General features: G+C 41.3%; 1 protein-coding gene across 8 annotated transcripts; it reads left to right on the top strand.

Annotated features, from left to right (window-relative positions):
- The first annotated feature begins 4,567 nt into the window (after positions 1-4,567).
- Positions 4,568-24,878, top strand: MLF1 (myeloid leukemia factor 1). 8 transcript variants are annotated; one of them, XM_077929834.1, is made up of 10 exons: positions 4,568-4,733; positions 9,427-9,580; positions 15,952-15,993; positions 16,116-16,160; positions 17,163-17,207; positions 21,076-21,162; positions 21,548-21,676; positions 23,026-23,185; positions 23,409-23,541; positions 24,185-24,878. In XM_077929834.1, exons 1-10 carry the CDS (start codon positions 4,687-4,689, stop codon positions 24,297-24,299), a joined length of 957 nt encoding a protein of 318 aa, XP_077785960.1. In that variant the 5' UTR covers positions 4,568-4,686; the 3' UTR covers positions 24,300-24,878. The 8 variants fall into 8 exon arrangements, with proteins under 8 accessions (XP_077785960.1, XP_077785961.1, XP_077785962.1 ...); XM_077929835.1 differs by lacking the exon at positions 15,952-15,993 and having other exon boundaries at positions 4,570-4,733; XM_077929836.1 differs by lacking the exon at positions 16,116-16,160 and having other exon boundaries at positions 4,570-4,733.
- Positions 24,879-26,784: the final 1,906 nt, after the last annotated feature.

Genomic DNA, 26,784 nt, shown 5'->3' with positions numbered 1-26,784 from the left:
AGGCTCTTAGTTTTGAGAACGGTCAGTCTCTATGTTAGTTTTAAGTTTGGCCTTGATGTCTTAGTATTACTATGTTGATGGCATAAGCATTTTAAAGGGGGCATTCTCATGCTGTGATTTTATGGCAAATTTATTTGGTTGACCCACTGAAACAAATTGTTTTGTAAGCCCTTTCAATAAACAGTGTGGCCTGCTTAAAATCTTTTCTCTGTGCTGTTCTTTATTCCAGTTTTCCTCACAGGTGGCTGTGTCCTGTTCTGAATGAGGCAGCCTCCTCTTTTAAGCCTAATCTTTCTTCAGCCCAATTGGAAGATTTTAACTGTTTTCAGACACACTGTTTTTCTACAAAGCAATTTTAAAACAATCCAGAGTGTTCAGTTCATATTTCTCTCATTTGTGTTGTAATTCAGATACCCATTTACCTTTTATAGTGGGAACATGCTTTGACCTTGAGAATGAGTTTGCATATAGGAATCAGCTTGGAAGTGAAGTGAAAGGATAGTTGGCACCATTTTAGATTTCTCTGTGTGTGATGTATCAGTTTTAGCTATTTATATCCTGCCCGTCAAAAAAACATTGCTAGGGTATATTTAAAATAAGGTAAAGGTAAAGGGACCCCTGACTGTTAAGCCCAGTCACGAACGGCTCTGGGGTTGCGGCGCTTATCTCGCTTTATTGGCCGAGGGAGCCGGCGTACAGCTTCCGGAGGTCATGTGGCCAGCATGACTAAGCCGCTTCTGGCGAACCAGAGCAGCGCACGGAAACACCGTTTACCTTCCCGCCGGAACGGTACCAATTTATCTACTTGCACTTTGACGTGCTTTCGAACTGCTAGGTTGGCAGGAGCTGGGACCGAGCAACGGGAGCTTACCCCGTCACGGGGATTTGAACCACCGACCTTCTGATTGGCAAGCCCTAGGCTCAGTGGTTTAGACCACAGCGCCATCTACGTCCCAACATATTTAAAATACTCAAGTGCAATTATATAACAACAATGATAATATGTATACCAAAAACCCCAACAGCAATAAAATCTAAAACAGCAGGTGGCAGAGAAGCATAAAAACTAATCACTGGAAATAAAGCTCCCAGTTAAAATGCCTTGGGGAATAAAAAGGTATTTGCAGCTCAGAATAGGTGTTAGGCAAACAATACTAGCAACAACAAAAATTCCTTCCAGTAGCACCTTAAAGACCAACTAAGTTAGTTCTTGGTATGAGCTTTCGTGTGCATGCACACTTCTTCAGATTCTTCAGGTATCTGAAGAAGTGTGCATGCACACGAAAGCCCATACCAAGAACTAACTTAGTTGGTCTTTAAGGTGCTACTGGAAGGAATTTTTTTTGTTTTGACTATGGCAGACCAACACGGCTACCTATCTGTAACTGAATACTAGCAACGTATTCCACAAGCAGGGTGCCACCACTGAGAAGGTCCTTTCCCTGATTACTGCCTACCTTATATTTGACAGCAGGGGCACCCAAAGTTTCACAGTGATACTCAGAGGACCTGGTCTTGGATCTGTTCCATTGCAAAACAGTCTATTTTAAGAGCATTTGTTGTTACTTTTTAATAAGCAGAGATGTTGGTACTCCTGAGAAATAATCTCATGTGGCCTGAAATAAATGGCACTCCACTGACTAGTATGGGAGCAAGTTCCATAGTTTAACTATGCTTTGCATGGAGAAGTACTTTCTTTTATCTGTCACTTGGATCTACAACCTCTCGCAACAGGTCCTGTGTGCCATGACATGGTCACCGCCCTCCCAGTCAGACTATCTGTTCTAGGGCACAATCATTTAGGGTATCTACAAATTTTAGCTCTTTGTTGTGATGAACACATTATGTAACCAGTCTATGAAGCAGTAGCTGAAGTCACCCATTCTTGCAACTTTTTGATGTTTCCTTGATTTCATTCTTTATCTCAAGATCTCCTGAGCCTTTTGATCAGGGACACAACAGCATGTCCCCAGCACTATGTTACTCTTGGGGCCTGGTATCACTACCCAGAGGAGTTCTGCAGAGGAGTGCCCCTTTTGGGATTTCTAGCTTGCTGGACTCAGTGCTCTTTTTGACACCACTTCCAGATGACACCACCTCCAATACATACCTCCCTGTCCTTCCTATAGAGTTTTTATCCAGAGACAACCATGTCTCACTGGTTCTCTCCATTCTACCAGGCACCCATTATGCCTTCTATGTCAATGCCATCCTTTAAGACCAAGCACTCCAGTTATTATTTTTTAAAGTAATTTTTTAAGGCAGTCTTCAGCCAAAGCTCGCATAAAAGGTAAAGGTAAAGGTACCCCTGCCCATACGGGCCAGTCTTGACAGACTCTAGGGTTGTGCGCCCATCTCACTCAAGAGGCCGTGGGCCAGCGCTGTCCGAAGACACTTCCGGGTCACGTGGCCAGCGTGACAAAGCTGCATCTGGCGAGCCAGCGCAGCACACGGAAACGCCGTTTACCTTCCCGCCAGTAAGCGGTCCCTATTTATCTACTTGCACCCGGGGGTGCTTTCGAACTGCTAGGTTGGCAGGCGCTGGGACTGAGCAATGGGAGCGCACCCCGCCGTGGGGATTCGAACCGCCAACCTTTCGATCGGCAAGCCCTAGGCGCTGAGGCTTTTACCCACAGCGCCACCCGCGTCCCTTACAAAGCTCGCATAGCAGCTTACAAAATCAAGACAGCTAAACAGTAAGATCACATGGTACAGTAGAATAAAATGCTAGCATAAAAAACCTTGCAGATTAACAGAGCATTCCTAAGTAAGAAATTTTGAAATTCCAAATTCCATTCAGGAGTCCCTGGGAGGGTCTTCTGCAGGCTGAACCAGCAGGTGAGGTGGGCCCAAGTTTTGAGCATTGCACATAGGTCACATGACCATGCTGAACAGGGCTTTGTATAGGTCCTTGTCTTGTCTTGCCCTCACCACTTCCCCAGAATGCCCCATTTTGAGGATTTACACTAGGGCAAATTAGGCTGGCTGAGCAACTACTGCCAGTGTAGCCCCAGCTGAGCCAAGAAAGCCCAAGATCCCCCAATCCCAAACTCTTGCATCCCGGCTGATCTCATGCTGTAAAACACCTAAAACAAATGGGCCAATAAAATATAAATGATACAAAATACGGGATGCAAGTATGGTTGTTTTACATAACTAATTCTTATTCCAGATAACTGAATTTTGATTTATTACTTAGTATGTCTTTTCATGCCAGCTGGGCATCCTGAGTCATCATTCTGTCAAAGGAGGTAACTTTAAGGTTGTTTTAAGGACACATACTTGTCTAGCTATTGTTTATTTTTTCAAACATATTGCATCACCTGAGCCCTGAGAATGGAATGTCATTTATGATTATGTAATTTCAAGCAGGACAGCTTACTTCCTCTAATGATTCAGATCATATTTCCGCTGCCATCACAAGAATCTAATACTTAGTTTCATCAAGTAAAAGGGGGAAATGAACGATAAACCATGTCTTACTTATGAGTTTTGGGGTGCCAGAGTTTGTGGGTGCAAGAAACCAATAATTCCTGGATTTAGTTAAGTGTTGGAGTTCAATGCTTGGAGTGTTAAGATGGGTTGCGGGACACTGAATTTAGCAGTGTCAAAATGAGTGCTCACTGGAAGGACAGATTGTGAAGCTGAGGCTCCAATACTTTGGCCATCTCATCAGAAGAGAAGATTCCCTGGAAAAGACCCTGATGTTGGGAAAGAAGGAGGGCACAAGGAGAAGGGGACGACAGAGGATGAGATGGTTGGATAGTGTTCTCGAAGCTACCAGCATGAGTTTGACCAAACTGCGGAAGGCAGTGGAAGACAGGAGTGCCTGGCGTGCTCTGGTCCATGGGGTCACAAAGAGTCGGACACGACTAAATGACTAAAGAACAACAATCCATGATGCAGCTGCATTTGGAATGGTGCAGGGTGGTAATAAAACAAATTATTCTGTTAATGCTGTATATAGATTTGGTTGCCGCCTCTCAAAAATGATAAGAGAGTTGGAAAATGCATCAAAGCAGCATGCAATTTAAATTACATATTAATAAAACAATTAACTCAGATATATTATCCTGCTTTTTAAAACTGCTGCTGGTTTCTCTCGTTTGTAAGATGTGTACGCTTTTTATGTATTCGTTGTTATATCATACTCCTGTTTAAATGTTATTTAAAAAGCAAAAAAAAAAAAAAACCATCTCAAAGATGGATAAGAAGGAAGGAAGGAAGGAAGGAAGGAAGGAAGGAAGGGAGGGAGGGCAGCCTTCATGTTAACTCGGCGCTGCCTCCTTGGCACCGCGATACCCATATGATGGGTAGCTTCTCCCCGGAAGCCGGAACTTTGGGGCGGAGGGAGAGGGGCGGCGGCGGCGGCGGAACGGCGAACTGAAGACCACTTAAGGCAGCCGGGCCCCAGCGGGGAGGCCCTGCCTCGGAGCCCGTTGCCATGGCAGCATTCCAGCCCTATTGTCGCTCGCCGCCATCTTGGATGCTCGCCAGGGCCAATGGGAAAGAGAAGCGCAGGGTTCCGAGGGGGGCGTGGCGAGGGAGAAGGGGCGTGGCGGCCGAGCGGGCGGTTCGCCTCCTTAGAGCCCGTCGTCAGGGGAGGCCCGCCAGCGGCGGCAACACCTCGAGCGGGACGCGGCGGGCTGAAGGAGAAGCGCGAGAGGCGCCTCACGAGCCGGAGCCATGTTCGGGGGTTGGTCCAGAATCTTCGAGGAGGATCCTTTCTTTCGGTGAGGGGGAGGGGGGGTCGGCCTGGGTTATGAGGGGGGGGGCTGCGTGGGGGGGGGGGGCTCCGTTCCTTACGGCGTCGCCCTGAGGGAGGCGGTGAAGGCGGCGTCGGCGTTTCCCCCATTTGCCCCATAGACATTCCCTCTGGGACGCGCATCTCTCCGTTGCCTTTTCCTCTTCTTGTCACACCCCTGCCGACCGTTTTCTGACGTTCTTTCTCTCCAGACGCGTGAAAAAGAGAGAGAGCGGAGCCTGACGGTGTGGAGGGGGGGGGGGGCTCAAACACAACAATAATTCACTCCCTCCCTCTTTTTAAGGTCGCTGAATTCTCTTACTATCCCCCTCACCCCAACCTTGCTTATTCACTTCAGCAGAATTTGCCTCCCCGCCCCCGTTGCGAAGGTGCAATAAAAAAAAGTTGCATTTTCATGTCCTCGCTAGATCTTAAGGTGCAGGCCCTTAAGCGTAGCTGTCAACTTTCCCCTTTTTTAAAGGGAAAATCCCTTATTCCGAATAGGATTCCTCGCAAGAAAAGGGAAAAGTTGACAGCTATGCTCTTTAAGTTAGCTGAACGTGCACCCCTTGAAATCGAAGCGATAATAACTGCGTTGTGGCCTCATTGATTTCCTTGGGGGACCCTAAGCTCGACTAAGTGAAGTTTGGATCCAGTTCAGATTAGTCCCTCTGCTCCCACGGAACTGTGTTATGCCTGCTTGAGGCGTGCAATGGAAAAAGAGGGCTGTAGTTCATGAAAGCTTGCTCTACAATAAAGCTGTTGGTTTTAAAGGTCCCCTGGTCCCCCCCCCCCCTTTTTGTGTGTGTGTGTCTGAAGCCTTCCCAGAGTTCTGGAACTGAGCCACTGGCTTCCTCAGGAAAAGAATGGTTGGAGTGTTCTTTTGGTGCCTTGCTAAGATTTTGTGTGAGCAGTGCTGTTCTCAGGACCTGGAAGTAAAAGGGGTTCAGTCCATGTTATATAGGTGCTGAAAATGGCACCTATATAAACAACCCTGTTTTCTCTTGCTCCCAAGAAGTTTTTAAGTTTTGTGCTGATATGCTGAAAGGGATGCCTTTCTAAAGCCTTTTTAAAACGCTATGTGTTTTTTATTTTTATTTTTCAGATAACAAGTGGTTGTTGTTTCTGTGTTTACTTTCAGAAGCCTAGCATCTTTTAATGTGTTGCCTTTATTATTGTTACTTCTGCAGTATAAAAAACATGTGGTCTCCGGTAGCATGAAATAGCATGAAAGTGCACAGCAGGAAAAACACCAATTAAAGACATTTTTAGAGAGCAGTTAATGACCCTTTTGCAACTTAGTTTTTTTATGTTGAGTAAGTACTGAAAATTAGAAGGCATAAAACTTATTTCTTTTTATATAATTTTTAAAATTGAGTTGTACATAACATATTACAATTTAAACATATTGTTTGCCTTCACTTTTAGGATTCTCAGAATCCCTAGACTTCCTACCCCCCCCCCTTTCTCTGGTTTTCAATGTCAATCCCTTTTTCTTTCAGCTTATCCATATTTTAACTAATTTGTTAACAACAGTATTACCTTTTTCCATTGTGTTTTGTACATTACAAGTATTACTCTAATCCTGCCAAAGTTTTTAGTTGTTTACAATGTTCTCTTAAATAAATTCTATATTTCCCCCGTTCTTTGTTAAACGTCTTCTCATCCCAGTCTCTGATTCTCCTGGTCAATTTTGCCATTTCGGCATAGTCCATCATCTTCATTAGCCATTCTTCTTTGGTTGGAACTTTATCTTCTTTCTATCTCTGGGCCTGTAATATCCTTGCTGCTGTTGTCGCATACATAAATAGTCTTTTCTGCTCTTTCGGAATCTCTGTACCTAAAAAGTCTCTGTTTTTTCCACAAATGTTATTTTAAACGTATTTCATTTTGTTCTGTCATAATAGAACATGGGGTGGGGGAGAAAAAAGGATTTATGTTCTTTTAAATAGCTTAAAATGCTACTTTTCTCCTGCAGTAATCTAGGCCAAATGCACCTGAGAATCATTCTTCTTGTTCATATAAATTTTATATATGTCAGGCATTGTATCTGGTTAATCCTAAACACACTTTCTAGGTATAAAACCCATTGATCACAGTGGGACTTACTTCTGAGTAAACACTGCATAGTCATCCTTTAATGCTGCAATCCTATGTAGGCTTACCTGGAAATAAGCCTGAGTAGATGGGTATTATAAAAAAAATAAGGCTGTGATCCTCTGTATATTTAATTGAGCTCTGTGTGGCTTACACTGAACATGTATGGGATCTGAAGTTCTGCAACTTTCCTTTAATTACATGTTTGTAAGCAGCCCTAAATAACTTCAGCATTTGACATGGTGGGGGACGACCTATGTAGCAAGTTTGTGGTTGACCTTTTAATTTTTATGGCCTGGTTAAACCCAGAATGGGTTTAAAACCCAGTTCTGATACAGTATTAGTTTTTGCTTGAAGAATGCCCAGACAGAAGTTATATAACTCAGTGGGCCATCTTCATGCCTAGGTCCATACTTAAAAGTTGTAATCTGTCTTGATTATATAGCTCAGTTTAAGCTGGATTCAGGAGGCCTAATGCTTTCTTAACACTGTATATGCAGGTGTTTTGGTTTTGGGAACTCCCTTAGTTAGTACACACCCAATCCTGTCTCTGTTGTATCCCCTTAAGCTAAAATTGTACAAGGTCACACATCCTTTGAAATCTGAATGGAACTTGTGGATGATTTTACATAGTGTCAGCAACTTTTTAGATTGCTCTTTTAAAGTCCTTGACAAGGTTCTCGGCTTTTATGTCAGCTCTGCAGCCAACTCCTACTGTATTGAAATCCAGTGGCACTGATCCAAAGGCTTGCATGCGCAGGCAGGTTCTTTCCTTTGCACTCGATCCTCCCTCTTCTTAACCGCAATCTTGTCCTTTTAGTCTTCATGTAGAAGTCTAAACTTATGTTGCTGCTGCTTAGGAAGAAATAGATGGGAGGTGCAAATGAAGCAAAAGTATTGGCCTGTGGATACTCCACTTCTAGAAGGTCCACAGTAGTGTTGCTGGATTGGGACCAAAGGGTTCATTACTGACTCTGAGCCTCAAATTAATCCTGCACCTAGTTTCTTTGACTAGTCATCTAATTTCCTTTGCAATTTAGCAGAAATTAAGTTTGAAAAGTGCGTAGCAAGCACCCACTAAAGCATTTTGGGAATAGTCTCTACAGGATGTTTGTTTTGGATTCTCTATTGTCTGCCTACTCTTTTGCATTTGGAGTGACATGAGGGAGTGCCTGTTAATAGAACCCATGGTATGGAATGTGGGAAGCAATAGAACTATGGATGGATGCTGAGACCAGCAATGCACAAAGTCCTATATAGAAATTGTCAACATGTAATTTTAGTCTGATAAAAAGAATCCTATCAGTATAGGGAAAGGAAGTGTGAACTACGAAGCTCCTAGTTCGAACCTCACAATTTTATGAACTCTTTTCCAAGATTCAGGGCTCCCAACTATTACAAAATAAAACAATTACAAAATGAGAGAGTGTGTGTGTTTGTACACCCACACACCATGTGGGGACTGTGCAGTTCTGTTATTTTAGTAGCCATAATGGCTGACCATTGTCTGGTTTGGAAGCTGCTCAGAGTCTAATCCAAATTGTAATAGCAAGTGCTATTCTAGACATTGCAGACTAGATCATCATGCAAGTGGATAGGGCTACTTCACATTGGAACTAATTTCTAAAACTGTGTACTAATAGGAAAGCTTCCTCAGCCTCACAAGGAGAGATCTTGATCTGGCAAGCTAGAAATACTGTCTAGGATAAAATTGGTTTTATAAATGTCTCCCTGACCAAGCAGCTGTTCCAGGGAAGCTCTAGTTGATCTCAGGCAAAATGTTTTCTGGTCCTGCCAAGTTTTTTCCTGAATAGCGCAGACAGGTGCAGAAACAGTTTCCCTCCTGCAAAAGACAGTCCTGTGCATTTAGTTAGCCAAGAAGTTCTCTGTATTATCTCACTCTTGATATTACAGTCATCTGCTGTGGCTGGTCTCTTGTACTGAACCATCTGTTCTAATAAAGCCTTTCTGTTAAAAATAAATAAATAAATTATGCAGACTAAGCTCTTTTCAAGGGATAAGAATCTATAGGAGAACAGTCACAGCAGACTGGCTGCTGTTTCCATGTTAAAATGATGCATATTCAGGTGCCAAGGACAGAATAATTATATACACTATCTCAATCATTTCTAAACTGCATGCCAGAACACACCAGTGTCAGTTGGAAGAACTACTTGCATGCTCAGAGAAATGGTTTAGACTCCTATAAAGCTCTAAAAGCCTTTCAATTGGCTTCCTTTAAGAATAATAAATTTTGCTGTGAGTCTGTATTAGGAGTGATAATATTGAATGAACCCATTCTACCTGTTACAAAATTATCTGACCTTAGAGTATGTCATGTTGCCACTCTGTATGAGTCACTATTTCGAGTATGCCACTTCCTAATATTCTTTGTGTAACAGCGAAATGTGTATTGATTTTAATTTAAGACAGCAGTATGCTGTGGCTGTCCTAAGTAGGGTAAACACTGCACTCTCTCCATCAAGATAGCAGTTTTACACCTTGGAATCTTGTCTGTTTTTTCTAAATGCATGGCTATATATGAGCTGTTTCTCTCTCCCCCCCCCCTTTAATATTATCTTTAGGGATCCATTTGCCGCACACAATGATCATATGCGTCGTTTCTTTTCTGAACCTTTTGGACGAGATCCATTTCTCTCAATTAAAGATGGTGGGGAAGGAGCTCTACATCAAAGAGGACGTCCTGATTCTCAGGTTGCTTTGAGAGAAAATCACAAGGTATGTCATTTTATAGTCTTGCAGATTACCTGCAATCAGTGACAAAGTATGGTGGATCTCAGCTTGCTTCCCCACTCCCCCCAGCTGATGGTTTGGTACTTGGGCCAGTCAGTTTACTCTTGGTGCATCTCTCATGTAAATTAGAGATAATGATGTTTAACTCTCTTTGTAAAGAACCACCAAAAACTAGAAAATTAAGTCATGGAGCAAATAAATTAAACAAGGTTTAATGTGTTGAAACATGCATTCTAACTGATCCCGTCTCCTGTAGAAAGATGTATTAGTTGGCACATTGATCCTTAAGTTTATCTGATTATGCAAACCTGTAACAGTACTATAACATGATGCTTAGTGACGTGATAGTATATTCCATCTAAGGCTGCAATCCTAATGGTGAACCCCACTGAATTCAAAAGGACTTAACTTCTGAACGGACATGGTTAGGGTTGCAGTCTTGCTGACATTGCAAGTCTTGGCATCAGCTGATAAAGAACTTAAATAAATTGACAGGAAACTTAATAGATATAGCAACTTCAAATATGAAACTGTAATACGTTTTGCTTTACTTATATATTCACTATTGTACAAGGTATCCACTTATGTAATGATAAAGTAATATTTCTGCTTCAAAAAAAATGTGATGGTTACATTTTTATTTTGGTTTCCTGGGGTTTGGAAGACTGTGTATTTATTTAGGTGTGTTGACTTTTACAATATCTTCTGCTGGCTACTTAGTGTCAAGACTAAGCCTGTGGAATTTGCATTCATGGGTAACATAACCACAGGGGGTGTGGAATTGTGCCAAGATCAGTAAACTATACAGTGGGAACTCATGCTTTAATAAAGCTAGCAGCAGCAGAAACTGTCACCTGCAGGGTAGCCACCGGATTGTGTGCTTCTAGTTTAGAAGCATTTCTATTTGTAACGTAACAGTTGGGTTTGCTTCAGATTCAGTTCTGCTTTTGTGAGCAGCACCAGATTTTTCAGCAAATGTTTAAACATTTAATCAGAGATGCAAAGATGCACTTGGGCTTCTCCATCTTTTGTTGCAATTGCAAGCCTGGGAACTTATATTTAGTTGAATGTTTCCCCGAACTCTGATAATGGCTCTTGCTTGTCTCCAGGAGGATACAGGGGTGTGTGGAAATGTATGCAGAAACTAGTGTATTGTACAGAAGTAAAAAAAATGACCATTAGCTGCTGTACTGTCTGTTATGTGACCCTCAAAAGGTTGCCCAGAATGGAATGTGGTGCTTGAGCTGAAAGAGGTTCCCCACCCCTGCCTTGAGTTACAGGCTTATATCTACAATTCAGAAAAGAATACATAGTTAACTAATCATTTGTCTTTAAAAAAGACCAGATAGAGCAATGCAAACACCCCCATTAAAGCCCTCACATTTTATTTGCTATTACTTAAAAAACAAATTCCAAACACTCTCGCTCTGAGTGCCTGTCATACATATTGCACATCTAAGAGAGTACGTTAGAACTTGGGAAGATACCTTAAACCATTCCACAACAACAACAACAACAACAACAACAACAACAACAACAACAACAACATAATAATAATAATAATAATAATAATAATAATAATAATAATAATAAATTTATTATTTATACCCCACCCATCTGGCTGGGTCTCCCCAGCCGGACAATAGAAATCTTTTTGGCTGTGGAGATTCATATCTTACACAGATCAGAAATCGGGGAGTTATTCTGACCTGGTTGTACAGAAAAGGGCCCAGAATACGTTCCTTATAACAGTGTTTCCCAACCGGTGTTCCGCGGCACACTAGTGTGCCGCGAGACGTTGCCTGGTGTGCCGTGGGAGGGAGGCGGGCGAGTCGGGCGGCGAGAGGCGGGGCGGCGGCGGCGAGGAGAGGCCGCCCAGCGCGGGGCTCTCGCCGTCTGCCTGCCTGGCTGCCTGCGTGGCGCTGACGTCACGGGGCTGTAACGTGCTCCCTCCCACATCCCATCGCCGGCTCTGCACCAGGCGGTAGAGCTCGGCGAAGTCGCCGCGCTGGAAGGCCAGCAGCGCGCGCGCCTTGGCCAGGCTGTCGCCCGCCTGCGCCTCCAGGCACGGCGCCTCGGCGTCGGGCGGCAGCGAGCCCAGGAAGCGGCCCAGCCAGCCGGGGTCGCCCGCCTGCAGCAGCGCCTCGCACCCGCACGAGACCTGCTCCGCCGAGAAGCGCGGCGAGCGCAGAGGATCGGGCGCGGCGGAGGCCAGCCCCGCGCTTGGAGAGGACGCAGCAGCCGTCGCCAAACCCGATCCTCCTCCTCCTGCTCCGCCGCCGTCCTCTGGCTCTCGGCCGGGAGGAGCCTGCGGCGACGGGGCGGGCGCCGAAGTTGGCCGAAGTTGGCGCGCCTCCTCGGCAGCGCCTTCGTCCTCCTCCTCCTGCCTCTGCTCTCCTCCGGCGGCGGGGGCGCGCCGCCCTCCCCGGCCGGGGGGCTCGGCGGGGCCCGCGGGGAAGGAGGCCATGTTCGCGGCGCGCGGGATCGCGGCCCCCCTCGCCCGCCTCCGGCCCGCTCCCCTCCCCCTGCGCGCTGCCTTAGCCGTGCGGGTCTCCTCCCCCTGCGCCGCCGTCCCCTTTCCACATCCTAGGAGCCGCGGTCTGCCTACCGCCCCCGGGCCGCGGCGCGGCTCCCAGCCCGGGCTGGCCTCCGCCTCCTGGGACGCGCGCTCACCCCCGCGGCCCCCCAAACTTCGGAGCAACTCTCCAGACGCTTCTCCCCCGCCTCGGTCTCCCTCCTTTCCACTTCTCTTCCCCCCTTCCCTCTTTCTTTCTCTTTCTCTCCCACCCGCCTTTCCTTCTATTAACTTTCCTTTCCCCTCCCTTCGTCCTTCCTACTTTTACTCCTGGGCTCCTCCCCCCTTTGCGCAGCCACAAATCAATCTCTCTCTCTTTTTTCCCCTCTCTCTCTTCTTTGCTCAGACGCAAAAAAGCGCCGCTTTTTGGAAATCCGGACTGCTGTCCCCGCTGAAACGATACTTTAAAAAAGGAAGAACCCACTGGCTCTTATTTCTGTTTAAAGCAGTAGATCCCGAACTCTTTTGGCCCACTGCCCCCTTGGTTCCACATCCCCCAGTGTCCCCTATGCTTACTCTATAGAAAGCATTACAGGGCTTAACGCGGCTCGCTAAGGAAGATATTAATAGAATTCTGCATTTGGGGGGAGACCCTAACAGTCATCTACCATTACCTTCTATGCTGTTACTATTTTTTTATTTTTTTTTTACATAAGTAAAAAGTGACCTTTCCCCATCTGGCATGGTGGTGTGCCTCGAGATTATTTTCATGAAACAAGTGTGCCTTTGCCCAAAAAAGGTTGGGAAACACTGCCTTATAAACATACTTGGTATCTGTTAGTATGCCAATTCAATTCACCTATCTGAAACAATTGCATTTAAATTGATGGGCCAAGTTGGCACAACAATTGTTGGAACACATAGAGACTGCCTAAGCACTGTTTCTAAATAGAGTTATTTCAGTCATTCAGGTTTTTTACAAGCTTGTTTTTCTGGCAATGGCAAAACATTTTTTTAAAAAATATTTGATGCAGACCAATCTATATGCTTCGTTGTTGTTGTTGTTTAGTCATTTAGTCGTGTCTTAAAACTGCTCTGTAGCAGAGCTGGGGAACCTGTAGCCTGCTGGATGTTTTGAACGTTGAACTTCCATTGGTCCCAGCCAGCAAGGTTGATGGTCAAAGATGATGTGAGTTGTAGCCTAGCATTGTGTTTTGAACAAATAAATTAAAAAAATCATGTTAGTTGACAGCAGCTGAAACAGTGTCTTACCTTTTGAAGTAGAGTATACATACAACACTCTCCGTTGCACATGGCAGATTATTTAAAGTTCAATGACTCTATGTATCTTAACACTGTATATTGTATGTGACTTGTTATGGTCTAAAAAAACCCCCCAAACTTTGTAAGAATGCTATTTAGGATTATAATGTGTGTTGGGGGACCCTAATAAGCCCTTCATGAAATTACTACAAGCATAGGCATACAAAGGGGCTGCAGTTTATAACCAGAGTGCAATGCTTTTTTAGGAGTTGAAAACAATCCTAGGTCTCAATATATCCAGTTACAGAAGGATACACCAAAGCAGTGGGAGTTTGACTGGGGGATAGAATTACCCAGCTGGAGGGGCTTTGCATTTAGGAAGTAAGGCTGCTGTGCTGATGACTGTCTCTGCACCTGATCATATTATTAGTTCTTGGATTTACACAGACTGTGTGTTATTGCATTCATTTTACAAGGACATAATGTGTAGAAACCTGGAAACAATCAAGTTCTCTAAGAGTAATGTTTAAACTGATTCTGCCTCTGAAATGATGTGAGCTTATGTTACTTTCACGTATTGCTTTTGTCTGTTATTTAGCATTATTATTTCCTTTCCTTTCTCTTAATAAAATCAGGCCCAGTTAACACGAATCAACCCGCTTCTTTTGCAGCCGCCAGTAGTCTAATTGGGATTGGTCATACGTAATGTTAAAAATATTCCTTCGTTAAGAGATTAATCTTAACACCAATTCGAGCAACCTTCACTATTCCAGCTGCTGCTGAAAAGCTTCTAGTCTGTATTTGTGGAAGGCCAAACAATATACAGTAAGACTGCAACTTATGTGGGGGTTACATTCTGGGGATTGCACCTAAAGCCAAAACTGCATATATTCAAAACACATGAGATGCAATGGTGGGTGGGATTGCCAAAGTGTTTTCCCCTAGATGCTTGTTCCCTTTCTGCCCCCCTTTTAATTTGTTTTTTGTTTGTTTGTTTGCGAAGCACGTAAAGCTGAATGCACACAAATTGAATGTGCATAAGCTTACTTACTTTTTACTACATTGCAAAACAGGCTGCTGTGGCAGCATCACTTACCAGAATAAATACTCCTCTTTGGTTGAATGCTGGGAAGATTTTCCAAGTGTGATTCTGAATTCCTCCTGCCCTCCAAAATAAAGTAAAGTTACTGTTGCGAGAGCTAAATGAAGTTCTCTGACTCTGGGGAAACAAAGGAGTAGGGATTACATGAGGATAGAAATAAATAAATGAGTTTTAGGATTGAAGGAAATAGAGATGGTAGGTTATAGATGGGCAGAGTTGGCTTTGCATGTCCATGAGCCTTTGCATTGTAAAACATAGTGTTAAATGAATAAGTACAAAATGACTATTGTAGTAAAATACATTTTGATGTGATAGCTTGGTGTAAGTATACCTTTCATGTATGCTTTGGGGGATTCAGATTTATATCCAGACTCTCCAATCATTTTTTCATGCAAAGATATTCAAGACCAGTTGGCTGAATTCTCATATTAGATGGTGTTTATAGCATCATCTATTTATATGTGTGTACTAGCATATAATTTCTTCACTGTGGATTTATAAGTCAGACCATTCTGTATATGGTGATAGATTTACTCAGAACTTCTTTGCAATGACCTTTGAAACTGCTGACATGGGAGAGATGATTTGGTTTAACGCCAGGGTTCTATGAATATTTTAGAGAATATGTATGTATTTCATTGCTAACTCTACATTAATCTCTTGCTTTTACATAAAATGAATGCTTGTAGCAGAGTAGCTGCTTCACTTATTTTAATTTTTGTGACCTGCAGTTTATTTTAGCTCTTTGAAATTTAGTTACCAAAATTTATCTGTTGAGTAGGAACAGATTTGTTGGTTTTAATCAACTTCTCTCCATCTTAACTGGCTAATCGTGACTGCAAATAAATAGAATTGAATATCTGGAAAAGCAGAAAAACTGTAAAGTACTGTACAGAACTTAAAGGTACATGGCAATACTTTGGTACACAAAAGCACATGTATTCAAACTTACAATAAACTGTGTTTAAATTGAAAGTGCCTATCTCAGGGACCACATTAGATGTGACAGAAGCTGCCATTTTTCTTCACATTTCCCCGGTCATGTACAAAGCAGGGGTGGGGGGCATCTAATTGTAGCATCAAAAGGGATGCATAGGGGTGAGAGGAATGGAATAATCCTGCTTCCCTTGTCTTACGTGTCTGTAGCTTGTTGCCCATGGCACTGTTCACTCAGCCTAGTTCACTTCAGATAATGGATCCAGGTTGTTATGGGAGGAGTTTGGATAATGGATCATAAGAAGATTATGTGGTGGAGGGTTTGTCTCTTATCCCTCCAGTAGTAAAAGTTAAACCCATCCCCTGCTTACATGTAAACAGTATGGCTGCCACCATCACATCTATTTTGGTCCTTCATTGTTTTGGTTATGCTGTGCCTTATTTAAATTTGAGCTAGGGAGTTTTAAGTTTCCCCCCTATTAATTTGAACCATCTGACACACCATGCAGCAATTCACATAAGGTGATATTTTTCTTTCAGACGAGCTGTTCCCTTATGCCTTTTGGCAGTTTTGGTGGCATGGTTAGTATACTAAATGCTAAACTCTGTCTTCTGGTGATCTGGGCATGCCTTCCTTCTGTATTTTAATCTTTAAACCATGTTACTAATATACAGATTTACATGAACTGATGCTTCTTTTTCAGGCAGCGAGTTTTCCGCTTATGCCTTTTGGCAGTTTTGGTGGCATGGTCAGTATACTAAAATACAGATCTCTAATGCTTGGTGATATAAGCATGTTGTTGTCCTAAGGGCCCATCCAGAATAGTCTTCACTTTAGTTTTTGGTCCTTCTCTGTCCCAGAAGAAACCGTAAAATACTTCTGCATTTATAAAAAATATAGTATGTTAAAAATAAATGTATATGGATTAAATTAATAATTTCATTTAAATACATTTGTATTTGACAAATATGTATGGAATTAGTGTTTTTCTTTCCATTCTTTATTTTCTTTTTGTTGTATTTTTTATGCTTTAGTTTCCTTTTTTTTTTGTCTTTTTCACTTTATTTTGTTTAATTGAAATGTTTTCAATAAAATATAAATAATTAAAAAATACATCTCCTGCATACAAGTTTCCTCTTCCACTCTGTTGGAAGTGTAGGTTCAGTTTTTTAAAAGTTGTATGAACAATGCTGAATTTGCACGATTCCATTTGCACTGGTCTGCGCCCCAAATTGTCGCAATTTGTCTCAAATGGGCCAGTGGTAATAAGGTTAATGAAGTAGCTGAGCTTTGGGATTACGACATAACTAAGTTAGTTTATAGCATATTAAATCTGCAGCTGGAAATTTATGAAATTCCCAGGTGATCAAGTGCAGTGCTGGAATTTAACAGTTTAAAAACTCAAGTGTTGGGGTGACAAAAGTTCCAGTAAAAAAGGAGACAAGGCAGGATGATGGTACAAGACATTTGCCTGCACCAGTAGCACATACAGCCTCTTCAGTAAGGTGAAAATGTCACTCAAAATTTAGAAGGTAAACTAAGTGGCAAAAAGTGTGAGCTGTGCCACTTATGCAAATAGCAGCAGATGATTTCATGAAAAACTACAATCTGAATGTACCCTGCATGCTTTCATTCTTTAGACCAGACTTTGCCATGCAGTCTCCCATCAAGAGGTTGCCAGGTTGGCGAAGGCTGCTTTAGACAGTAGCACTAATGCAGTAATTTATATGAGCTGGTATTTCTCTTTCAGGCAATGAGTTCCCCCCCTATGCCTTTTGGCTGTTTTGGTGGCATGGTTAGTATACTAAACAAACACGAGTTTCTAATTTTTTGCTGATGTGGGCATGTCTGTCTGGTTCTGTTTCTGCCCCCTCCCACAATGCAGTAAGCTTTGTGAAATGCATTTTAGGATCCTCCCCCCATTTGTGAACTAACTATTAAACTTCCTGTGCAGACTGAAATTATGCTAATAAGCAAGACCATCTCTCTTTTCTGCATGCATGAAATAAATTGCCACAAGGGTAAAAACACGCACGATTTCCATAAAGTCTCTGAACTGTTTTCGTTACAATGAATTGGAGTACAGTAGTGGTGTTTGCATTGAGAGAGGTCTAGAATGTTATTTATTGGACTCATGCTATTTCTTTTTAATATGTATAGAATAGGGCACGTTCCCAAAAGTTACGTTACTAGAGAATAGCACTATATCAAGCAAGTGGCTGGTTCAGCTTTGGGTCTGCTGTGCTAATGACACGGGCTTCTCTCCTTTGACTTTGAATAACATTTCTGTGAAATGTGGTAGATACCCAGAAACTTCTTTAAGGACTCTTTTTCCACCTTTGGGTTTCTTCTGAGACCTTTTTCAAATGAATGTTGAAAAGTAGTACTTCTACTATAGAGGCACCACATTTCCCCAGCATTCAAGTTGGAAAAACTTGTTTGTTTGTTTGTTTACTGATTTCTTCTTTTGCTCAAAGTACGTCTTGCCCTTCTTCCTGTTGGCATGTCCACTGCTGCTGCTATGGAGTGTGATAATGTCTGTAATACCGTTACTCAAGGCAGGGAACCTTTGTCCCTCCGTATGTTGTTGGACTAAACCTCCATCATCACTGACCATTGGCCATGCTGTCTGGGACTGATGAGAATTGTCCAACAACATCTAGAATCTTGCCTACCCCTGCCTTTAGTGATGAGCGAGATTCTCCGCATCCGTGTGCCTTGCACTGCTCTGTGGTATTTAGCCTGCTATTTTGCAGGATTATTCCAGCAAAGGAGCACTCACATAGCTTTTAAAGAAGCAGTGAACATCTACAATGCCACCCCCCCACCATCCTTGTAACATTGTCCTGGCAGTTGGCAAGCAGTTGTTTTTTAAAATGTTAATTATTTTAATGGTCTGGTCCCCTCTTCAGTGTTAAAGTACAGATCTGAACTCATTGGGTTCTCTGCTTGCAAGAAGATAAATAGCAGTCAAATGATTTCTTTCCTCCCTGACAATCCATTGTGTAGAATGGATATCTCACAATGCCTTTTACTTGAAGCTAGGGAGACAGTCTAGCTAAATGTGGTTGGGATATGCTTTGAAGTTTGGTTGTCTTCACAAGCTTATCTAACAACTTTGACTCTTAATTGTTGGCATTCTGTTGCTGACTTCTTGCTGAGCTTGAAAAATTGCTTCCTTTTCTTTGAATGCTTTGCCTAGCACTATTATAATATTGAAGCTAATTTTTTTTTAATTGATTGTATTCCACATATACATAAATCAAAATGCACAAACTTAAACGGAAAAAAGAAAATATAGAAACTTATGTAGAGTGAGCAAAAAAGAAAAGAATAAAAGCAGAAAGGAAGAAAGAAGTAAGAGATACGAATATATACCTTTCATAATAATTTTCTTATCAATCTGAATTGTCTCTCCACATTATGTTTTGCATTTGAGTGTATTCCACAGGGTTGTGGATTCACTGGTCATGGAATGCAGGGAGCATTGCACTTATAAGAAAAACAATTTCTGTATTTTTTGGTCTACATAATTTCATAAGAGAGTTTTTAAATGTATGAGAACCATTGTCTGTTGAAGTTTAAATAAGCAGAGAAGCTTTAATGAAACTTCCAGAAATTATGGCTTCAAAGTTAATGCCACAGCTTCTTGTTTTCTCTGGAAAGTATACCATTTACTGTTCTTGAGGTTCAATTTCCCTGACCATTTCTTTATTCACTTCACTTTCTTTCTGCTTCCCGGGCCCTTTTCTCAAAAATTACAGATATATTTGCAGCCTAGCATAGACTATACCAAGCAAATATCTATAAGATGTGCCCAGTTCTGCACAGAATTTGGGTTTAATTGCCAATGGATGTGAAGCTTTTTGGCACACGATGTTTTGCCAATTAACACTGCAGGTTCTTTAAAAGATCTTTTGTAGTCAGTCTATGAAGGAAAATATATTTTTATTTGAACAGAATAGGAAAACCTCATCAAACAGCAACAACAAAAACCCCCTCAGACAGTAGACCTTCATACAACAAGAAATAACCCCAAAGGAACGGTTCCAAAGAAACAATCCCTCCCCAACCAGATCCAACTGTGGGAAGCCTCAGCAGTGTTTGGTCCATCATCCTCTTCCTCCTCAACCACTATTTGTACCTGCCTCAACCAGGTGGGGCTGGATGTCTCCACAGCCGTCACCTGTGCATATAAAGGCTCCTAATCTGGGCAGTCAAGCCCCAACTGGGCCACTCTCAAGGGCAGGAATGCTCCTGCAAGGACTCACAGGAAGTGTTGGCTGCATAAAGCCAAACCTACACCTCCTCGCTTTTTCTCCTGCATTTTCCACTATACATGGTACATAAAGTCACCATTATATCTTACATTAATCCTCTCAGTGAGCCCAGTTTACTTCCTATAAAGGCTTTTGCATGCTTCTGCTAATGTTTCATGTGTCTTGTGCTAGTAATCCATCGGCTGGAATGCATGTGACAAATGGTATCTGTGTAAACGGAAGCCTTGGTAACTGAGAAGTCATAACAGACACTGGAGCCAAGTCAACAGTCTTTCATATAAGCCTACTTGTTGTGCACTCTCAACAGACCATATTCTCCTTTGCAGCAAGTGAAATTTTATTCCTAAATTACATATAATAAATCATAGACTGGAATCTGAGTCATAGATTCTTTCATCAACTCATAAATTCCTGATCTAGGCCTGGCCAATTCAAATAGCCCATACAAAAGAGTGCAGCTTTTTTGAGCATTTAATGATAAAAAATAATTAATTTTTGTTCCTTTTACCCCAGTGAATAACTACATAATGTTACTGTATAAAAGAAAAAAGGCAGCAACAAGGTGTTGCCTTTTAATACCTTGCAGCATTCTCAAATTCACTTGTGGAGGGCTTTCATTTTTTGAGTTGGCTTTTTCCCCAACATTACTTTAGTTACCTTTGTGATAGTTACTTCAGGCAGTTACTGTGCAGTAGGATTTCAGAAATTTACAATGGCTGGGAAATCTATCCTAAAAATTCTTACATGAAATCAGTCCATCCTTTGACCAAGTTCATTTGAGGTTAATGAGAAAAGCCTTTCTGATCCCTCTAGAGAACTGTATTTCAAAAAGCCTCTCACACTTTCCTCTCTAGTAGACTAAGGGCCAGACTAGAGGTGACATGGGATCTGCCATGGTTTTGGTTTTGCTAATTAGAAACCCCACAGGGCTGCTTTGGAAATTGGGGAAGTGTCGCTTTGGAAGAAGGTGCCTAAGCCTTTCTAACTAATGCCTTTTCTGCACTCTGAATTACTCCCTGCTTCCCAGCTGCTATTAGATCTGCAGAGAGGAAAAGACAGATACAAATCAAATCAAAATGCTTGGTTTAAAAAGCATCATGTGCTCACCACCTCACACACATGGAATCTTTGTTGTTGTACCTTGTACTCGTACTTTTTACCCTGGTATTCTTGCTTGCTTTTAATGTTCGCTTGTGTTTTTTTTAATGGGGATTATTAAAGGTGGTCTCTTCCCTTCTTCTGCTGTGCCCTTCAAAGAAGTAAAAATGTATTTGTGTGCATACACACACACACACACACACACACACACACACACACAGTGTCAAGAACCTCATGGTGAATGTATGTTTCTCTCTAATTATCTTTTCAATTCTCTTCTGGCAGAACATGGATTTCAGGGATCATTTCTCTGCAATGGACAGAATGATGTCAAACATGAGAAACAGTATGATGGAACTGCACAGAAATTTTGTAAGTTTGTATTTTCCTTAATGTTTAAACTAAAAACTACACAAGCATTCTTCATTAAATTCATATGGTGTCCTGGAGTGTATTTTTATATGCTTCAGGTGCCCAAGCAAGCGACTGCTTACAAATCTGCTGTTGTGTACAATAAGCGTGGTTCTAAATTCTGTTCTCCAAGTGAATGGCTTCACTGCTTAGTCATTCTGAACACTTGGCAGGCTTAGGACAGCCATTATGGCATTTTAAAGACTCGAGAGAGTTGCAGTCCCTTAAGATTTTCTCCTTTCCTAATCTAAATGGAGCATTGTACAACATTAAATCTAGGCTTCTGCTATGGACTTCTGTCTTGGTGTTTACGCTGTTCTTAATCATTTATTATGTTTAACTTCAGGATAAAATGGCACTTGATCCAAATGCTCACTCATTCAGTTCTTCCTCAGTGATGACTTATTCCAAGAAGGGTGATGAACCTCCAAAGGTTTTCCAGGCTTCAGCTCAGACACGTGTGGCTCCAGGAGGGGTAAGTTAGTCTCTTGGGGTTTGGGGGTTCCCCGTTGAGATGAATCAACGGATTTTGAATGAAGGACGGGGCAGTAATAATGTAGAGGGAGCATAAGCTTTGTAAATCTTCATGTTCATAACAAACTGTAATTTTACCATTTTAAACCCCATTTACAACCCTGGTTTGCAGAGCAAGTACAAACCCTATTTATATGTGGTTTGCTGTGGTTTCCTGGAAGTAGACAACTAAGTGGTGGGCACAAGTGAGTTTGTGAGCATAGAGTTCATCCCATAGTGCCAAACCATGGGTTTGTGTTGTGTAACTTGGCCTACTGCTTCTTATGGCATTTATCAGTGAGCTTAGTTGAAGAGGAACATTGAAGAAGCTAAGCAACAATACACATGAATATATCCTACAATGCTACAAATAACTGGCAGTGGCATAAAATAGGTGTCATCTGTTCAGACCAAGTACTTGACTTTTAAATGCTTATATAATGCTTAAGATGCCCTTTCATTGGCTTCCTCACAGCTGTTAGATCTAATTTTGTTAAGAAATTTGAATTTGAACCCTGAAGTCAGGTTCATGAATGATTATATATAAGCAGAAGGCTGTTGAAAATAACTTATAGCAGATCACTTCAGAGCTCTAGCCAGCACTTGGTTATCAAAAAGCTTCTAATAATACACCTATGAGCATGCCGATAAGCAGAAGCCAAGATTTTCAAGTTGGTTAGCATGACATACTAATAGTTGGTGTCCCTTTCATGTAGCAAATACCAACACACACTTATCTCTGAAGCCGAAAGGTCCATTCACAGGCTATATTTAGATTAGGCTCTGGTGGTTTTTGAAACCATTCTAACAGAGAATAATATCAAGACCTTGAGGTGGTAGGAATAGATCCCAGCTCCTTTTTTGTGTGGATCATAGACATGCATGTTGTGGCCATAGTTCAACAAGTAATAGTGAATGCAAGTAATAGTGAATTAAGTGCACAACTGGGTATTTGCCTTGTCTGCCCTCTTTTTGCTGCATCAGTTCTTGCTGCTGAAGAAACAAGCTGTTTTTCAAATGCAACAGCTGCTTATCTCTTCAAAATGGCAACTGCCGCAGTACAAATGAAGGTAAAGCTCCAATTGTGTTTGGTTCTATATTGTGTTCAGATGTTAGCATTTGTTGTGTGTTTGACATGCTGTTTCCTTTTCACTTCACTCCCTGTTTACAGCAGAGACAAGATATTTGCATACACTGTGTTCATAATCTTGCACAGTTTGCTTGAAAAGGGAAATCCAAAATACTAATTGAAAATATTGTTTCTCAGTGGTGACTTTTTAATTTATTTATTTATTTTGTGTGTGTGTACAGATTAAAGAAACCAGAAAAGCACTTAAAGATTCTGAAAGTGGGCTTGAAAAAATGTCTATTGGTCATCACATTCAAGATCGTGCTCATGTTGTTCAGAAGGCCAAGAACAACAAAACTGGTGATGAGGAACTGAATCAAGAATTTGTTAATTTAGATGAAGGTAAGAAACTTTGTGGCTTACATGGGTTTTTGTTTGTAGTAACACAGTTCTGCCAATGTTTTACAGAGGTGCACATACATATACATAAAATTTAGTATGGATGTTTTCTCTCCACTTCACCCCCCTATTCGTGTTTTGTATTGGGATATAGTACTTTTAAACACTTCCTGCACTGGTTGCATCAAGTAAGGATGCTCACTTTAAAATTTCATTTGTTGCACAGGTGAAGCTCATGCATTTGATGAACAATGGCAGAAGGAGATTCTGAAGTACAAACCCTCAGGAATAAGAAATGGTATAGATGCACCAAGACATAGAAACAGCCATCACATAAGCAAGGAAGATGCAATAAGGAGGTATAAATCATTGTTGTCTTGCTTCGCTGCTTTCCCAGTTTTCTGTAAGAAAAAAGAATATCAGAATGCTCTCACTGAAGTAGATGTCTCCTGTGCTTTGACAGTTTTGTGCAATTACATTTGTTGACTGCTGTTGACAAGTGTTGTGATGCACCACCCATGCAAGCACACTTGTGTTGCGGCTGGATTGCAGGTGTGGGAGACCCAGTCTTGATCCTGAACTTTCCAGTTTCAGTTTGACACCTTCATGAGAAGGGCCTTCAGAAAAAAGAGCCTGTGGAAGAAACAAGGGACTGACTTAATGGTCCTGCATGGATTAAGATGAATGTAAATTGGGCTGGGGGGAAAGGCTGTGTCTTATCTGCCTACTTCACTCCCTCTCCCATTAGGAAAGTCTCTGCATTTAACTATGGGTGTATATTGATTTAAGCAGTAGTCTTGTAATTCTTTAAATGAAATGAAAGAGGGGAGGGAGAGTTTGACCCCAGGTTTCACCTTCTAGTTTTGTGAGGAAACTGATAATAATACAGTATAGCCTTTGCGCTTGCTTGGTTGTTATCTGGCTATGAGAGTTCAGTGCCCTTATTTTTCGTAACCTGTTTCCCAAACATCAAGTATTCTATCTTTCTAAATACTATTTCAGAGAGAAGACCCCCCGCCCAAGGGTATCCATTGAGGGACCCAGGAAGCCTAAACCTTCTGTGGAGAAGCTCAATATCAAGGGATCACATGTTCCGCTCAAAACCAGCAAAAAATAAATTGCTGTCTGGCTTTTCATGTCATCAGGCTATTTCTTCGGAGGACGCAATAATTCTGGATCAACGACTAAGACCAAGCTCTCTGTTTCTAGCAGTAGTGAATTTTGCTCTCTTGACTATTGAATGTTTGTGATAGCTCCAGCTCCTTGGTAACATTTGGCTTTGAGAGTAGTTAAGGAAAACACTGATGCTGGAAAGCACTTTACGGAGTTATTTTCTTTTTTTTAGGATGAGGCAGAATGTCAAAGCAAGTAGTTTGCATTAACCGTGCTCCAGCAAGTGTAGAGCCAAAAACAAAACAAAACATGTATCATTGCAGCTACATGTACAGGTATTCAAGGAAGTACAGTTAATAAACTGCAGTTTTTAACTCAAGCATTACGGGTGTAGTTTTGGTGAAGATCCAATCTGTCAGTGTCTAAAGCATTGTAAAGAAGTATCTAGATCTATTAAGCAATACTTTATGAAATAGCATGTATACTACACTTCTAGTCAATATTGATGAGTAACAGTCAATATTGATGAGCCTTGCAAAAAAAGTTAGATAAGCTGCATAAATAAAATTGAATTTTATCATAATTTTTCTGTTTTGCATATCTCTTTACACAACAACCATTTCCTAAATTGTTGGCTGTTCTGCTTCCTTGAAAGAGAATCCTCTATTTCAGCTCTATCATGCTCTTTTCTAAGATTAAAATGCATGTTACTAGCCTCTTCCCTATAGCAAGAAAGTTACTGTCCTACATATTAAAACAAGCTCTAACCTTTTGGGCAGATTGAAGTTAGGAGTCATACTTGAGCTAGAGAACAACCTAGAGTATAATTTGTTGACATTCTTGTGAAGGAAAAACGGTTTCTGGATTTAGATGTAATGGGCTTTTAAATGAATTGTGAATAGAAAAACCATGAACTAACTTGATCCAGTTTCCATGTTGCATCTGATCGCTGTTCAGATGTTATCAATATAGGTTGCCTAAATAGACCCCATAAGACTTTCTGGGGCAAAGAACACGAAGAATTTGAATTGCTGCGCTTAAGTCATTGGGACATTACATGAGCTCCAGAAATGGGTTCTAAATTTCTCAACATGACTCACTTGGATCTCTGTGTATCGGATTGTACTGGTTTGTTTCCCCTGTGGTTGAATAAAGTAGGTTTTCTTTCACTATCTAATTACTACAGTTCCTTATATTATATTATAATACTAATAATTCCCTTTAAGATAGATAAATTGTGGCCACTTGATGCTGGTAGTGCATGTAGGAATTCAAAGAAAGTGACCACTGAAGCCCTTTTCATCTTCAGCCTTCAAAATGGGAGCAAAAATGCAGAAAAACCACTAATGGTGATTGAGGGCTCTATCTAATATTACACATAACAATGTAATGCTCTGCATCTTCTTCTTTTCATTTGTGACCACACTTTACCCCCTTGGCTTGTTCATTATTATTTGGTTCTTCTATTGGTTGGTTTCTTCTCTTTTTCTCTTGTAAGTTGTTGTAGTTGATGAAAAAAATTGGAAGATGGGGTTGTTCTGATATTTGTGGAGGGTTTTCCTTCAAAACAAAATGAAAATTTGGAGAGAAAAAATTGTAATAAGACATACTTGCTTTCTTAGGCTTAAACCCAACACTGAGTTAGGCATATTTTAAATCCATTGTTAGATTTAGAGAACAGTGAAGAAGCTGATTTGCTAGATGTGTCTTCACTGTAAAATATACAGGAGGCTCCCATTCGTTTTAGAGATCAGACTTCATAAAGCATTTTTCCAAGTATGGTCATATTCAGCCAGTTAGCTGTAAATTAAGTGAAGTAATGAGTTACTCTACAAGTTTGGTTAAGGCTTGCCAGTTCAAATAATGCTCTTGTATAGTTTCTTGAACTTTTGACACTTGAATTGTTGTGTGTTAGGTAATTAACAGAAGGTACAACATATACAACAAGGAAAGTTCAAATTAATTATATTTCAGCATGTGATTGTAGAAGATAATCAGCTAACTCATAGTGTGAGTAGATCCTTTGATTTTGATAGGTCTACTCTCAGTATGATTACCACTGACTATCACCCAATTACTCAACCCTTTAAAGTTGCACATGACATTTATATGTATGTATGTTCTTCATGTTGAATAAACGATAGGCTAATACTCATTATCTGAGCTGCTAGTATTGCATCAAAAATTATGAATCTAATGGAGAGTTCATGAATAACACTTGCCACTTTATTAATAAAGGTCTATTCAACATAATGCTATACTTGTCATCTAGTTGTGAGAGTTACATCTTCTGCTAAGGAATAGGCATTTCATATAGTGGATATCTGAGAAACAGCATGATTGTATTTTAAGAAAAGCGAGTATTAGCATCACATTTCCCAAGCTTGTAATTTACCTATGCTGTTGTAAACACCCTTCTATTCCCCAGACGTTTTTTCTTTTTCTTTTTCTGGGCAGGAGGGGTAGGAGAGATGTTGTTATAATGCAAC

Source organism: Podarcis muralis, chromosome 6 (assembly GCF_964188315.1).
Source record: "Podarcis muralis chromosome 6, rPodMur119.hap1.1, whole genome shotgun sequence".
NCBI lineage: Eukaryota > Metazoa > Chordata > Lepidosauria > Squamata > Lacertidae > Podarcis > Podarcis muralis.
Note: the sequence above shows the minus strand (reverse complement) of the source record. Positions and strands in the feature narration are given on the sequence as shown.